This window comes from Opisthocomus hoazin, chromosome 7, assembly GCF_030867145.1.
Source record: "Opisthocomus hoazin isolate bOpiHoa1 chromosome 7, bOpiHoa1.hap1, whole genome shotgun sequence".
Classification (NCBI taxonomy): Eukaryota; Metazoa; Chordata; class Aves; order Opisthocomiformes; family Opisthocomidae; genus Opisthocomus; species Opisthocomus hoazin.
In genome coordinates, this window is record NC_134420.1 from 9,732,124 (window position 1) to 9,744,555 (window position 12,432).

The 12,432-nt window shown below is 45.1% G+C and overlaps 1 protein-coding gene across 1 annotated transcript in view; it reads left to right on the top strand.

Annotated features, from left to right (window-relative positions):
* The first annotated feature begins 750 nt into the window (after positions 1 to 750).
* The window catches only part of QSER1 (glutamine and serine rich 1), a 56,125-nt gene continuing 44,443 nt past the window's right edge, over positions 751 to 12,432 (top strand). The window contains exon 1 of the mRNA XM_075425377.1: positions 751 to 895. Within this exon, the coding sequence (XP_075281492.1) occupies positions 780 to 895 (116 nt within the window). The 5' untranslated portion in view covers positions 751 to 779. The remainder of the gene's footprint in view (positions 896 to 12,432) is intronic.

Genomic DNA, 12,432 nt, shown 5'->3' on the forward strand with positions numbered 1-12,432 from the left:
AGGCAACCCGCTGCCTCAGGGCGGCTGTCGGGCCTCCATCTTGTCGGCGGCGACCGTCCCGGAGGCCGCGGCCCGCGGCGCTGCCCGCCGCTGACGCCGCTTCCCCTCAGCGGGAACAAGATGGCCCCGCCCCGGCCCCTCCAACAAAGCGCCAGCGCTTCGCTTGACGCGGACCCGCCGAAAAACCGGCCTCTTCACCACCCCGCCTCGCCGCCCGGCCCGGCCGTCCCCGCCTTCAGCCCCCCCACCCCGCCCCGGTGGCGGCTACCGCCCCCCGCCACGCTCCCCTCCAGCCGCCGCGCTTCCCTTGCAGGCCGCGGCCGCCCGTTCCTCAGTCACAGACCGACCTTCCTCCTCCTCCTCCTCCTCCCGCCAGCGCTGCTGGCAGCGGCCCCCTCCGCCGCGGCCTCCCCTGCCCTCCGGCCACGGAGCCGGAGCCCCGTGAGCCCCAGTGCGTGCTGGCGGGGGAAGTGCATCCTGGGAAAGAGCAGCCCGATATGGGTCTCCGCCTGGCCGCCGCGCAGCCCCCGCCGCCGTGCGCAGCTCCCCCCCGCCGCCCGCCCGCCGCCCGCCGCTGAGCGGGAGGGGAGGGGAGCGGAGGCAGGGCAGGGCAGCGGGGCCGGGACGCGGCGGCGGGGAGGGGGCCGCGGCGCTGCCCGCCCCGCATGAGGCAGGGGGGGGCCGCTCCCACCCGCCCCGCTCGGTCCCCGCCGCCGCCGCCGCCCTGCGCGCAGGGCCCCAGCGGAGCCCCCGCCGCCCCGGCCCCGCGCCCTGCCCCGATGATGGACAGGAACTACCCGACGACCCCCAGCTTCGCCGACCCCCTGGCCCCGGCCGCCGCGCAGCCCGCCGCCTCCTGGGCCTACGAGCGGGGCGCCGGCAGCCTCAAGCCTAGGTGAGGAGGGTCCGCCGGGGGGGCTGCGGCAGGAAAGGCCGGGGTCTGGGCCGGGGCCTGGCCCGCGGGCGGCTGAGGGCGCCCCCGGCCAAGGGGCCCCCCCTCCGGCTGGGCAAGGCCGGGCGGCGGGGGACGTCCCCGCGGCTCGGCCGGGGGCGAGCGGAGCCCGGCGGCGCGGAGCGGCGGGGGAGGCCGGGCGGGCCCCGGGGCGGGCCGCGTCCCGCCGGGCCTCCGCGTCTGGGGGCACGGCCGCCGAGCCGGGCGGGGGAGGGGGGGCGGCGGCGGGAGCAGGCTTGCCGGCGGCGGCCCTCGGTGGCGGCGGGGCGGGCGGTCTCCCCGAGCCGGGCGCGCCGCCGCCGCTCTCCGCCCCGGAGGCTCGCGTTGGGCTGCGGCGCGGGTTCAAGAGTTCACGCGTCCCAGCCGGGCTACGGGAGGGAAGCGGGGCTCGGGGCAGCGGGCACCGCCGAACAATGCTGCGGCCGGGCCGGGCCGGGCCGTGCCACGCTGGGGCAAGCGGCCGCTTCCCCCCGGGCCGGCGGGTACGGGCAGCCCCGCGCTCGCATCCCCCTTCGCGCCGCGTTTCTCCGCCGCTCGTCGCCGCGCCGAGGCGGGTTGACCCTCTGCCGCCGAACCGCTGCTCTCGGCGTGCGGAGCCGCCCCTCGGCTGAGACTCGCTCGGAGCGGTTCAGTCCCACGGAGAGTTCTGCGAAGTTCCGGGAAGAGCGGAAAAAATCCGGGATATCTGACTGGCTTCGGGCTGCTGCTTGGTTGTATAACTGCCAACTAACCCGAGGATTTCCTAGGCGATGGGATTTTTGTTATCGCCTGCCTTTTATGTCTCTAGCTTGATAGAACTGCAGGTAGAAGATAGCATCAGGCTAAAAATCCACCGTCACAGTAGGTGCGCCTGTAGATGACCCTGCGTTCGGTCCTGGAGGTGGTGAGGCGTGTATTTTGATCTGTCTGACAAGATTAATAGATCGTCAAGTCAGGAGGACTGTTGCAGTGACGAGTCTGACCTCTTCATAATGCAGGCCATAGGACTTCTTTTTTTTCCTTTTTTATCCATTCTGTGTTTGAAACTAGAGCTTATGTTTTAAAAGACGCAGTTAAAACTTTCCAGTGAGGCAAAATTTAGCACAGTTCTTGGTAAAGTATAAAATTGGCTGATTTGTATTTTATTTCTTATTTCTGATCTGAAGAGGGCTACTGAATCTTGCTGTAGCCTCATTGACACTGGAAATCCCATTGCGAGTCATGTTTTACCAAATATGAATTCGTATGAATTTTGATTAATTTCTTGCTTGAAGTTCTTTTTATTAAGAAAAATAAGTAATCTTCTGAAGTTAGTTTGCAGGCATTCCATTCTTTTCTCTCTTTTTTTTTTTAATGTTGTCAGTTATTCTCTCAGTTTTGTCCTGAATCCCCTCCAGTTTATTGTTGCTCTTCGTGAATTGTGGACATTGCATTTTAGCAGCTATTAAGTGTTAAGTAAGAAGATACTAGGACCTCCCTGGGGTGTGAGGCTCTAGATTCCTTGTTTCACAGAGAATTGCAAGGATGGTTGGTTTTTTTGGCCAAAACATTGCCCCATGAAGTTACACTTAGCCAGATTCTCTGCAGAGTTGCCTACATGGCAAAGTAAGATCTACCATTCTTTCTAATGTTTCTTCCTAATCTTTGAGCTACTTTTGGTCAGGTTGCTATGTTGGTTTCAGCGGAAGCCAGTGACATGTCCTTTCTATATTGCTTTCGCCAATTCTCATCATCTGTTGGTGATCATGCCATTTATTCCATGAGGAAGGTTTGGATTTTCCAGGTCATTTAAGAATATGTAGTGCAGTAGCAAGAGTGGATCCCTCTGGGATCTTAGAAGAAACACAACTGCCAGATGATTATTTTTTATATATAAAAAAAATCCCCTGGTTTCAAAACATAACTTTAATATTTTTAATGGCTGCTATATTAATGCAATAATTGAAATGGCATGGGAACAGTCCCAAGACAAGTACCATGCAGACACTTGTTGGATCAATGCCTGCTACTTTGACCAATCAAATTGTTAATGAAAAAAATCAGATTAGTATTACTGAATCCATTCTTTATATGACAATATTTATGCTATACTTTAGGAAGCAATGTCAATAAGACCTTGCTTTCAGTTTTTAAAAAATTCATCTAGAGGCCGTGTAGGTGGTGATGAATTATATGTTTTAAGTGTGTTGACTGAAACATTTTAACTTTTTTTTTTTAAAAAAAACATAGCAAGGGCAGAGAAAATGCTATGAATTGTATTTTGTGCTTGAAGTTCTCCTATAGTGGCTTCTTAGAGTTCACATCATTTTAGCGAGAATTAAAATACCCTGTCTTCAGCAAAATTTAAAGACTTGAACCAATTTGGACACAAGGTTAAATGCAGTCTGGGCTTGCATAGGTGTTTCTGGTTCCTCTGTTACTGAAAAAGTTTGTCTTTGTGTGGATGGAGCCGGTTGCTGGGGACTTGGGACGTAAGAGTCATGCCTAGCACTGCCAAGGCTTATACCAGGCTGGAAGCAAATCGTGAAGGTATAGATGTACTGCAGTGGGATATGCTGTCAATGTTCTCGCCTTGTATTGCAGATCACATTTTTCAAAATGGTGTTTTTGATTGTGGTTGACAGGTAGTCATCTAAACAGCTGGAGCTGCATTAGCCTGATGTTAAATTAAAAAAATGTGTGTCGTGTTCATCGGGTACTTGCTTGAAAAGAATTCAGCCTTTAGGTGATACAGGTAACAATATTCCATTCGACTTTCATTTCATGTTTATGCTGTTGCAGGCTGTGTCGTGGCAGGCTATGTTCCCTCTGTGCAGAGAGCCATGTTCACAGTCTCAGCTCATCAAAATGATTTCTCCTCCCTACAAGCGTTGCTCCTGTCTTCCTTCGCTTAACTTCAGCCATCTGGTTTTTATCCTGCTCCTTATTTCTTGCAGGCACTGTTTTGTCTGTGCAATGGCACTATTCTATCAACTGAAAGGAAATCTGTGGTGAAGTATTATAAGGACATTGCTACCAGGCCTGCTGTGACATAACTTTTCCCATGGAATAGGAGAAGATGGTGAAACAGGGGCTGATGGAAATCACTTGAATCAGTACATTAACTGAACACAGATCGCTCCCACTGAAGAGTGGACTTGGACGGTGCAGCCACGGCAGCCCTGTAGCAGAGGGCTGAAAGGGGTGCTCCTGTACTCCGCGTTCCCCTGCCCCCCAACACCTCTTACATAGGCTGTCAGTGTCTTGAGGGAATTTCTGATGGTTGTTTGGGAATACTGCCACTTTTGACCTTTTTCTGTAGCTGTTAGAAACCCTTACTTCTGTGCTGAAACTCTTTTTGTAGCACAGTCTAAAGCTAGTTCTGTATTGAATAGCAAATACGTATATCATGCTTACTTGTTACTTGCTGGAGAAAAATATGGTCTTCAGAAAACAGATGAGTGTCTAACAGTTTGAGAGACTGTTGTAATTGCTTGGAAATAGAAGTGGAGATAGATGATAACAGATGAGGTTTCTGGTTGAATATATGTCTGACTTGGGAGTACTTCTGGGTTTCATTCAGAGGAGGATTTTTACTGGTGGAGAGATCTCACTGTTCGTGTTTGGTTTTTACCACAGCTCTAAGGCTCAAAGCTTCTGCTGTAAGTGATTGAATGTCAGTCACAATTATTTTGTTGTTGTTTTAAATTTTATGGTGTCTTCTGTGGTCTCTGATGTTTCTTCATGCCTGGTAGTCTTTGTCCATCTCTGCCCTACCCAAACATACAGGGTTTTATATCTTTTAATTCAAGGTAATTTTTTACAATAGGCAACACTGATGTTTGGTTAGGGCAGCCTAGATTTATAGCAGCTAATCTAAGATAATGAGTTGGTTACAGTGTTAGTTCATATGCAAAGTTGCATAATTGGGACACTTAAACTTTTACGATGAATGGTTATGATGATTTTTTTAACTTGTATTTTTGCATAGCAGTCAAACTAATGCTTATTGTAACAACTGTATGATAATTGTGATTTAGTTAAGGCTCAATTTTAAGTTCTAATGGATTTTTGCATAGCTATAGAAACTCAAAAAGTGCAGATAGTGTGTTTTAGAAAAGCATAGAACATTTTCTTTCATCAACTGAAATTGTTCTGAGGGGTAAAAACAATACTTGTTGTTAAACACATTTCCTACAAAAAGTTCCCTATGGTGTAGTATTTCGAATGCTGAGAGGTGACGCTCGTAAACTGTGAACATATTTAGAACATTTGCTATTAAAAGAAAAGGCACAGAAGGATTAAATAAACTTTATAAACATATGAAAAGGTAGGTCGTTACAAACTATGACAGAAAGTTTGTGAAGAATTTAAATCTAAACCATTCATACACACAAAGCCACACACAGGTACTCTACATTGTAGCACAGATACACTACGGGGACTTGCTAGCTTTTTTGTTGGTCTTATTTTCCTTTTTTTTTTTTTTAAAACTTGTTTTAACCTGCATTCAGTATACAGTGAAATAACAGCTGTGACGAGGTCAAAGATTGACTGAACAGAGAGGCTGAACACATTCTTGCTGTATGCCCCTCAGCTTTCCACAGATGTAGATGTATGGTCATCTTGTAAACTCTTTGCTAAAGTTTCAAAATGAGCCAAACTGGCATGTTTGGAATTACATGCCGCTTACCTGTTGAAGATTGAAAGACAACTTTGCATGAAGCACTTTAAGCATCTTTTTTATGTCACTGATGCAGCGAGAAATGGTGGCATAGGGTAGTGTGCAGGAGTGAGTTGAAACTTGGTCTGAGGGTGCAGTTACATGAGATGGCTGAACTCCCGGCTCGGGCTCACTGCTGCTGGAAGGGGCTCCCTGCCTCCTCGCTTGCGGTGCCTCTGGTGCTTGTGCAGCTGCACAGGGAGCGGATCTCGTTTGTTCATCTGTGAGAAAACTGACTTGACTGAGAAGGTGACTAGATTTCTCTCGCGTTGGAGAGCTGCGCTGGTGCACCCATACTGTCAGAGAGGAATCCAGTGGTGGCACTGGGGGACGGGCAGGGAGCAGAGCTGTAAGGAGGGAGCTGCGGGGACTCAACCCTGCGGTCCCGGGCAGCTGTTAGATGGGCTCAGCCTTGCAATGTCACTGGCTTTGATGAGCGTCCCACTCAAATTGTACTGCCTGGTTCCCTACCAGCAGCACTTAGTAAGTGTCTGTGTGAGCTGAGCGCTTGACCTCTCTTAAGATCACCTGGAATGATATTTCAGATGTGAGCTCTTTCCCATGGAGCCAACAACTTCAACATGGGTTACTGAATCTGTTGTTCTGAAAGAAAAGGGTTTTGTATTCTTCCACCAGTGCAAAAAGTCTTTGTCCCATATGTGTATTTTACCTTTCGTCCTGTTAATTTTAATTATAGGCATTTACTTTATACCGCCAGAGAATGACCCTTTCCCTTTGTTTCTTCTTTACTTTTGCCCACCTTTCATTTTTTCTTGGAGATGCTGTCATAGGAAGGAGGTTGTTTTTAGAAAAATCTTTGTTCCTGTCAGGAAAAAAGCACCTGTGACTGGATTATAGTAATTCTAAACAATACTTGAGCTCCTGAAAGAGTGGATGTATTTACCCTGTTTTTTTGATTTCTTGTATTTTGTCAAAGCATTCACAACTTAGCATGCCAAAAAGTTATTTTGTACAATGAGTGTCTATTCTGTACATTAAAAAAAAAAACCATGCAAAACAAAAACCAGTTAAAAGGCAGCACATTAATAGTCTCACTTCAAACCTTCCTTAGCAGCCTTAAGCGTGACAAAAATAACTTGGAGCAGCATGCAGAGTTCAGCCCTTCCAGCACGGCATTTCTTGCTGTACCATGCAAGTGACAGAGAAAGGAAAATTCTGAGAATTTTTATGCAAAGAGAAATCATGTGCTCAGAGAGGACGGAGCTCTTAGTTATTAAATACTAGATTTACTTCTCTCACTGGGCAGACTTCGTAGTTTTTGGTTTTACTTCTGCTGTTCTCTGTCACCTCTTCTTATGTTACTTCCTTGTTTTATTACTCTGAACGGACTGCTGGGGGTGAATGGACACTTAGAGTTCCAGCATCCTCAGAACCTCACTGACCGTGGTTTACAATAAATTGGGGCAAGCAGCTTTTATTCCTGAATCCCTGCATACTTGAAGTTACTGATTCCGAAACAATTCAGCAAGAACCTACATATGTTCAGACAAGCTTTTATTTGCTCGTATTGCTTTTCTTGTTTTTCATCTTCCTTCTACATGCCTACGTCTTGCTTAGGACTCGTGTAAGTGTAACCAATTACACTCAGCAGGAAGAAGGCACCCTTAGGCATCCTTATCTTAGAGTAATAGTATTTACATAGGAGGATACTAAGGAACATTTATTCCTTAATAACCATATATGAATTATACTTGGGGATGCCATGCATCTAGATTTCACTAAAGGTAGTCCTCTTTTTTACCTGGCAGTGTTGTGCGAGAAGAGTTTGAGGGCTCTGGCCCTTTGTCTAGCGTTTCCAGGTGTCTGGCAACTTGTTCTGAAAGCTTTTGGACATCCCGAACATGCCAGACAAATGGCCACTGCGCCTGCGTGGTGCGGGTGCAGTCGTGCTGGTGCTTCGTGGCGATGCTGAGTGTACCAATGTGTGCTGCACGTTACGTGTTGCGCTTTGCTCTGACCAGGAAATCCCTTTCAGAAATACGGCAACATCGTGTTTCACACCACATCCTGTTTACTCTCTCTCTTCTTCGTGTCAAAAATTCCAGTGCTAGGCAGTGAATAATCCTGCGATTCCTATGTTCCTCCCATGTCATTATTCTCTACCAAGTCTGCCAAGAATAGGATTTCTAATAGGTTTTTCTTGACTGTGAACATTTGCTATATAAAGAGGGATCCTGGAAAACTAACACCTTAGGACTCTGAACAGCAACCATTTGTTAACTACCTTCAGTTGTTGCTGGAACTGGTGACCTGGAGGTTAGTGATGCTCAGTGCCACTGAAGAGCTGCGATTTTCTTCTTTTACCCTCCAAAAAACTTGCTTTTCTTAATTGTCTTTAAAGGAGAATACAGGTTTTTCACCAGTTAAGGATTATTTTTTTTTAGTTTGTGTATGTGTGTACCATTTTGATCTCTTTTAATACTTGTTTTTGTTTAGATGTCTGCCTGTACATCAGGAAATCTTAAATAAATACCTGGGGCATATTTAAGGAATTTGTTTTGTATACCGAAGTTTTTCCCATCTCAAAATAAATGCCATGTAGCTGTAACTATTTTTCAACAGTTTTGATCAGTGCACATTTTCTACTTGAAGCGTTCACAAGCAACTGAGTTCATATGGCATTTTCCGGTAAATAGTAACTGGTGACAACGTAGTAGCCAGGGTTCTCTTCGCGAGGTTAGCAGAGTAAATTTAAATCTGTTTTAGGATGAAGAGAGCACTGATGAAAAGGTGTAAGGCTTTATTCAAGGACTGTGCTAATTTTACTTACAAAATAAGGTAGTAACGCCCTGTGATGTTTCTTTTAATGTGAAGGACTCTTGCTGCTGCGTTTTACGATGACCTGTGTGTTGTTAATATGTTAGATCTTTGCTGGGCACGCCTCCTATATTGGGATAGAAGTGGTGTTAGTCATAGGGATGCCTCTTTATTGAATCTAAAGGAGCTCATATTGGCTGCTTGGCCCTTGTAGTGTGTTGTGGGATGGGCAAAACACTGTGCCGGACATGTAGGTGTGCCGGAAGGCTTAGGGCCTGTTTAATGGCCTCGAACTGTAGGCTGTACGGATGACCAAGGATAGTAAGGTTTGTGGTGTCAGATGTAGGCAGTGAGCAGATGCGTCCATTCTGTGCAAGTGCTGTGGCTGCGAGCTGTGAAGCCACTGATCTTCACCGTGGTTCAGTGTCTTGCGTACTGAGCTCCTGGAAATTTTGACTTCATGGCACTTTGAGAAACTGACTCTTATTTCAGTACGGAGTGAGCGTTTGAAACTTGGTTGCGAGGGCTGTAAATCTCATTGGGTTAGTGTTTGTGCCGTAGTTTCCCTAGATCAAAGGAGAAGATGTTTCATGGGTTATGGAACTGTGAAGTGCTTGGAGATTTGGTAATGAAAAGAGGTGTTGTCTAAGATGGCTCTGTCAGTCGGTAGGGCATCTGTGTTTGCACATCTTACCTCTTTTGTGCTGCATATCTCAACTTCAGCATTGTCTTTTCCATATGATAGGAAAATAAAGGGCTTATTAAGAAATGGGGTATCAAGCATTCCTATAGTACCCCAAAGGTAGTACTCAAGCTTGCCACAAAATATGACACTGTAATAACTGTGGGAGGAGAAGCGTTTCAATAGCTGAAATGGATTTTATTTTTAGTAAGGCACTGATGTGGCTAAGACACATCTTGAAATAATGCTCTGATGATTTTTATATTTTGAAATAAAATTTTTATTATTAAAAGTAATGATATCTGTTTGTGTGTATCTCAACCAACTGTAATAGAGAATTATGCTATCTGCTCAACCATTAATACTGTGATGGTCTTGAGAAGAGTCTCAAATATCTCTAGGTATGCTTTTGACAACAGAATAGTATCACATAATGGAGAAAAAGTGCTAGATTTCCATTACTGTCTGTTAGAAAAATCTTTTGTAATTGTGAGTAAAGCTCTGTAGGAGAGAAGTATTCCTAATTAAAAAAAATCACAGCTATTATCTCCATGTTGGGTGAAGAGAAAGTTCTTTCATAGAGAAAAGGTAAGAGAAGAGGATAAATAAATGGAGTGACAAAATAATCCAGTGCCTCAAAAGGCGAGAAAAGAAGATAGCAATTCTTTCCATGGTGTAAGCTGCACAGACTGTAATGGGTACGAATTTTTCTGCAGGGAGCAGTAGAGTAGAAGCTGTTGGGGAAGATCTGTGAACCCAAAACACTGCTTGGCAAGCAAAAGGCTTAAAATTATTTCTGGCACTGTATTATAATATAAATTGGGTGGTGAATGTGGGATATCAGTGTCTGTTTAGATATGGGGAGTGGTGATACTGAGTTAATGAGGACATCAAAGTTAGGCTTCAATATTCGGAGCAGGAACACTGAAAGCTCATCTCCACACCTTGGAATCTGAAAAAGTGCATCAGGAGCTCCAAACTGGCATTATTAATAGAATAGTTTAGGCAGGCCCTAGCCCTGTTATGGTAGAAAAGGGCAGGGGGGAAGTGGGTAAGCTGTAAAACTTCTTAAAACTGACCATAGAGCGATGTACTGGTTATTTGCAATGTTCAGATCTAAACACGGTTGGCATTTTTTCCTGTGGGATTTTTTTTGTGTAATTGATTTTAAAGAATTCCTCAAAAATTCCTGATAGGACAAAGAGGGGTTTCCAGCAGAGCCCTGCCTTGGTGCTGCCAGCCCTGCTTGCCCAAGGGGGTGACAGCCAGAGGGGCTGCAGTGGTGTGGGGCTGCTGCGGGTGGGCAGTCACCCTCAGCCCTGCTGCCCTGCTCCCTGGCATGCGATAGGGAGCCCGAAAGCACCGGGTGCTCCCCCGGCTCCTGGGTTCCTGCTTACCGGCTGGGAGCTTTGAAGTTTCTCATTAAAAGATTTAGAAGTAGTTTCTATTTAGAATTTTAATTCTGAATTTCAAATACTTTCACCCTTTTTACCTTTCATAACACATCTGATTTTTGTAAGCTGTAGAATTTCTTTTAGAAAGTTGCTGTGGCTAGGTTACTCAGAATTTTTGTTGAAGCCAAGAGAAGCAGTAGCAATATTTGACAGTTCTGATTTTTATTGTTTTAAAAAGGTGACTGTTAGATGTACTGCATTTCAACCGTACATAACATTGTAAAAAAGATAATTTAGATTATGTTCTTATTTTTTAAGGTACACTAAGTAGTTTGTCCTTAGTAACTGAAGTTAAAGTTTATAAATAGCTCTAATTTCTGACTGGATATTCATTTTCACATGCGTAGTTTCAAGACATAGTTTAACTGATTTTATGGAAGTGGAATTATGATTGTGTTTGTTATTAAGAATGCCACAGGTTACTTAGACAAGCCAGCACTTGCACTCAGGTATTGAAGTATTGCTAAGACTGTGGCTTTCCTGAAGCGGTTTTGGGTTTTTATTTGTGAAAAGATCAAGCATAAAGGGTTCAGACAAGTGAACATGGGAATAAAAGGGAGATGGACCTTTTTGGCCATAAAATCTTGTTCTTCTCTTAAGATATGACATGTATTCAGGTAAAGAATCACAGGAACAGCATGAACTTCTGCTCCTTCAGGCAGTTCCCTGCATGTAGTTTTCTACCTCAGAATCTCTTTCTTAGAAGCTCCTTATCTCAGCTCCTAGAAAGCAAGGAAGTAATGGGTGTTTCCTCGTGCAAGCACCTCGAGGCAGTCTTCGGTCTGTGGTCTCAGCCGTACTCTTGGTGGCTCTACATATGAATTGAAGTGGGAAAATAACATGATAACTTCATCTTTAATGAAAGAATGAAGAGTGGTTGCCTTTGGTATGTTGTGACTTGATATATTCTACATCGAATACGTAGTCTCTTGAAAGGAAAGAATTAAAAAGGAGGATGTGAAATAACATTAAATAATGTTTAATAACATCGACAGGGAAGAATGTGACATGACCAACAGACTGTTGAGATTGTTGATATAATACTACTACTCTTCTGTGTTTTACTGAAATACCATAGTGCTGGAGTCTGATTCTGTATTTACCATCTTTCTAGAAGTCATCTTCTGTCTTGAAGAATAATATTATTAGATAGTTAATAATACTTTAAAATATTGACATCTATTTATTTCTTGTGTGGCAATTTAGAAACAGGCCAGGCAAATGCTGAAGGTGTGTGCCATTCCTAAAGGAACGCTCTGCGTACCTTATGAGATGTATTAATTTTGGAGTTGCTTTGCTTCTGATTTTTCAGTGGTGGACTTTATTTTTCAGGTAACAGATTATTTTCTCTTTAGTCTTGTGGATACCGTCACTGTTATAAACTGTTAAATAGTCTTTCTTTGTGCAAATGTTGGTTGAATCTTCAAATGTTGAAGATTGTCTTGTCTTATATCATCTAATGAGAGGGTCAGGGGAATCAGATGCAGGCTGGTTTCCTGTTTTTCCTGAAGCTGCCAACATTTGCAAGCTTTGAACCAACTTTGTTCTTGCAGTGTCATCTTTTTTTTTTTTTTGTTTTCAGTATGTCTGTGGCTGGGAAATAGAGGTGAAAAATCACATATGATGTACATTTCTAAAAATCACATTGCCACTCAGTCTCCAGGCTGAGCAGGGGTTTGTTTTCCTTTGGAATTAATTTCTGAAACATTTCATGTTGTCTTTACAGGCTTGCTTTTAAACTTCCAGAAGTGCATTGGCCTGTTCGTTGGACAGGAGTGATTTGGTGTTATTAACAGTGTTAAAGTCATTTAAGTAGCAGCTTGCTTTCTAGGCAACTCCATGTTTTCTGATTCAGGTTTCTCAGAGTCATTGCTTTTTCAAAATA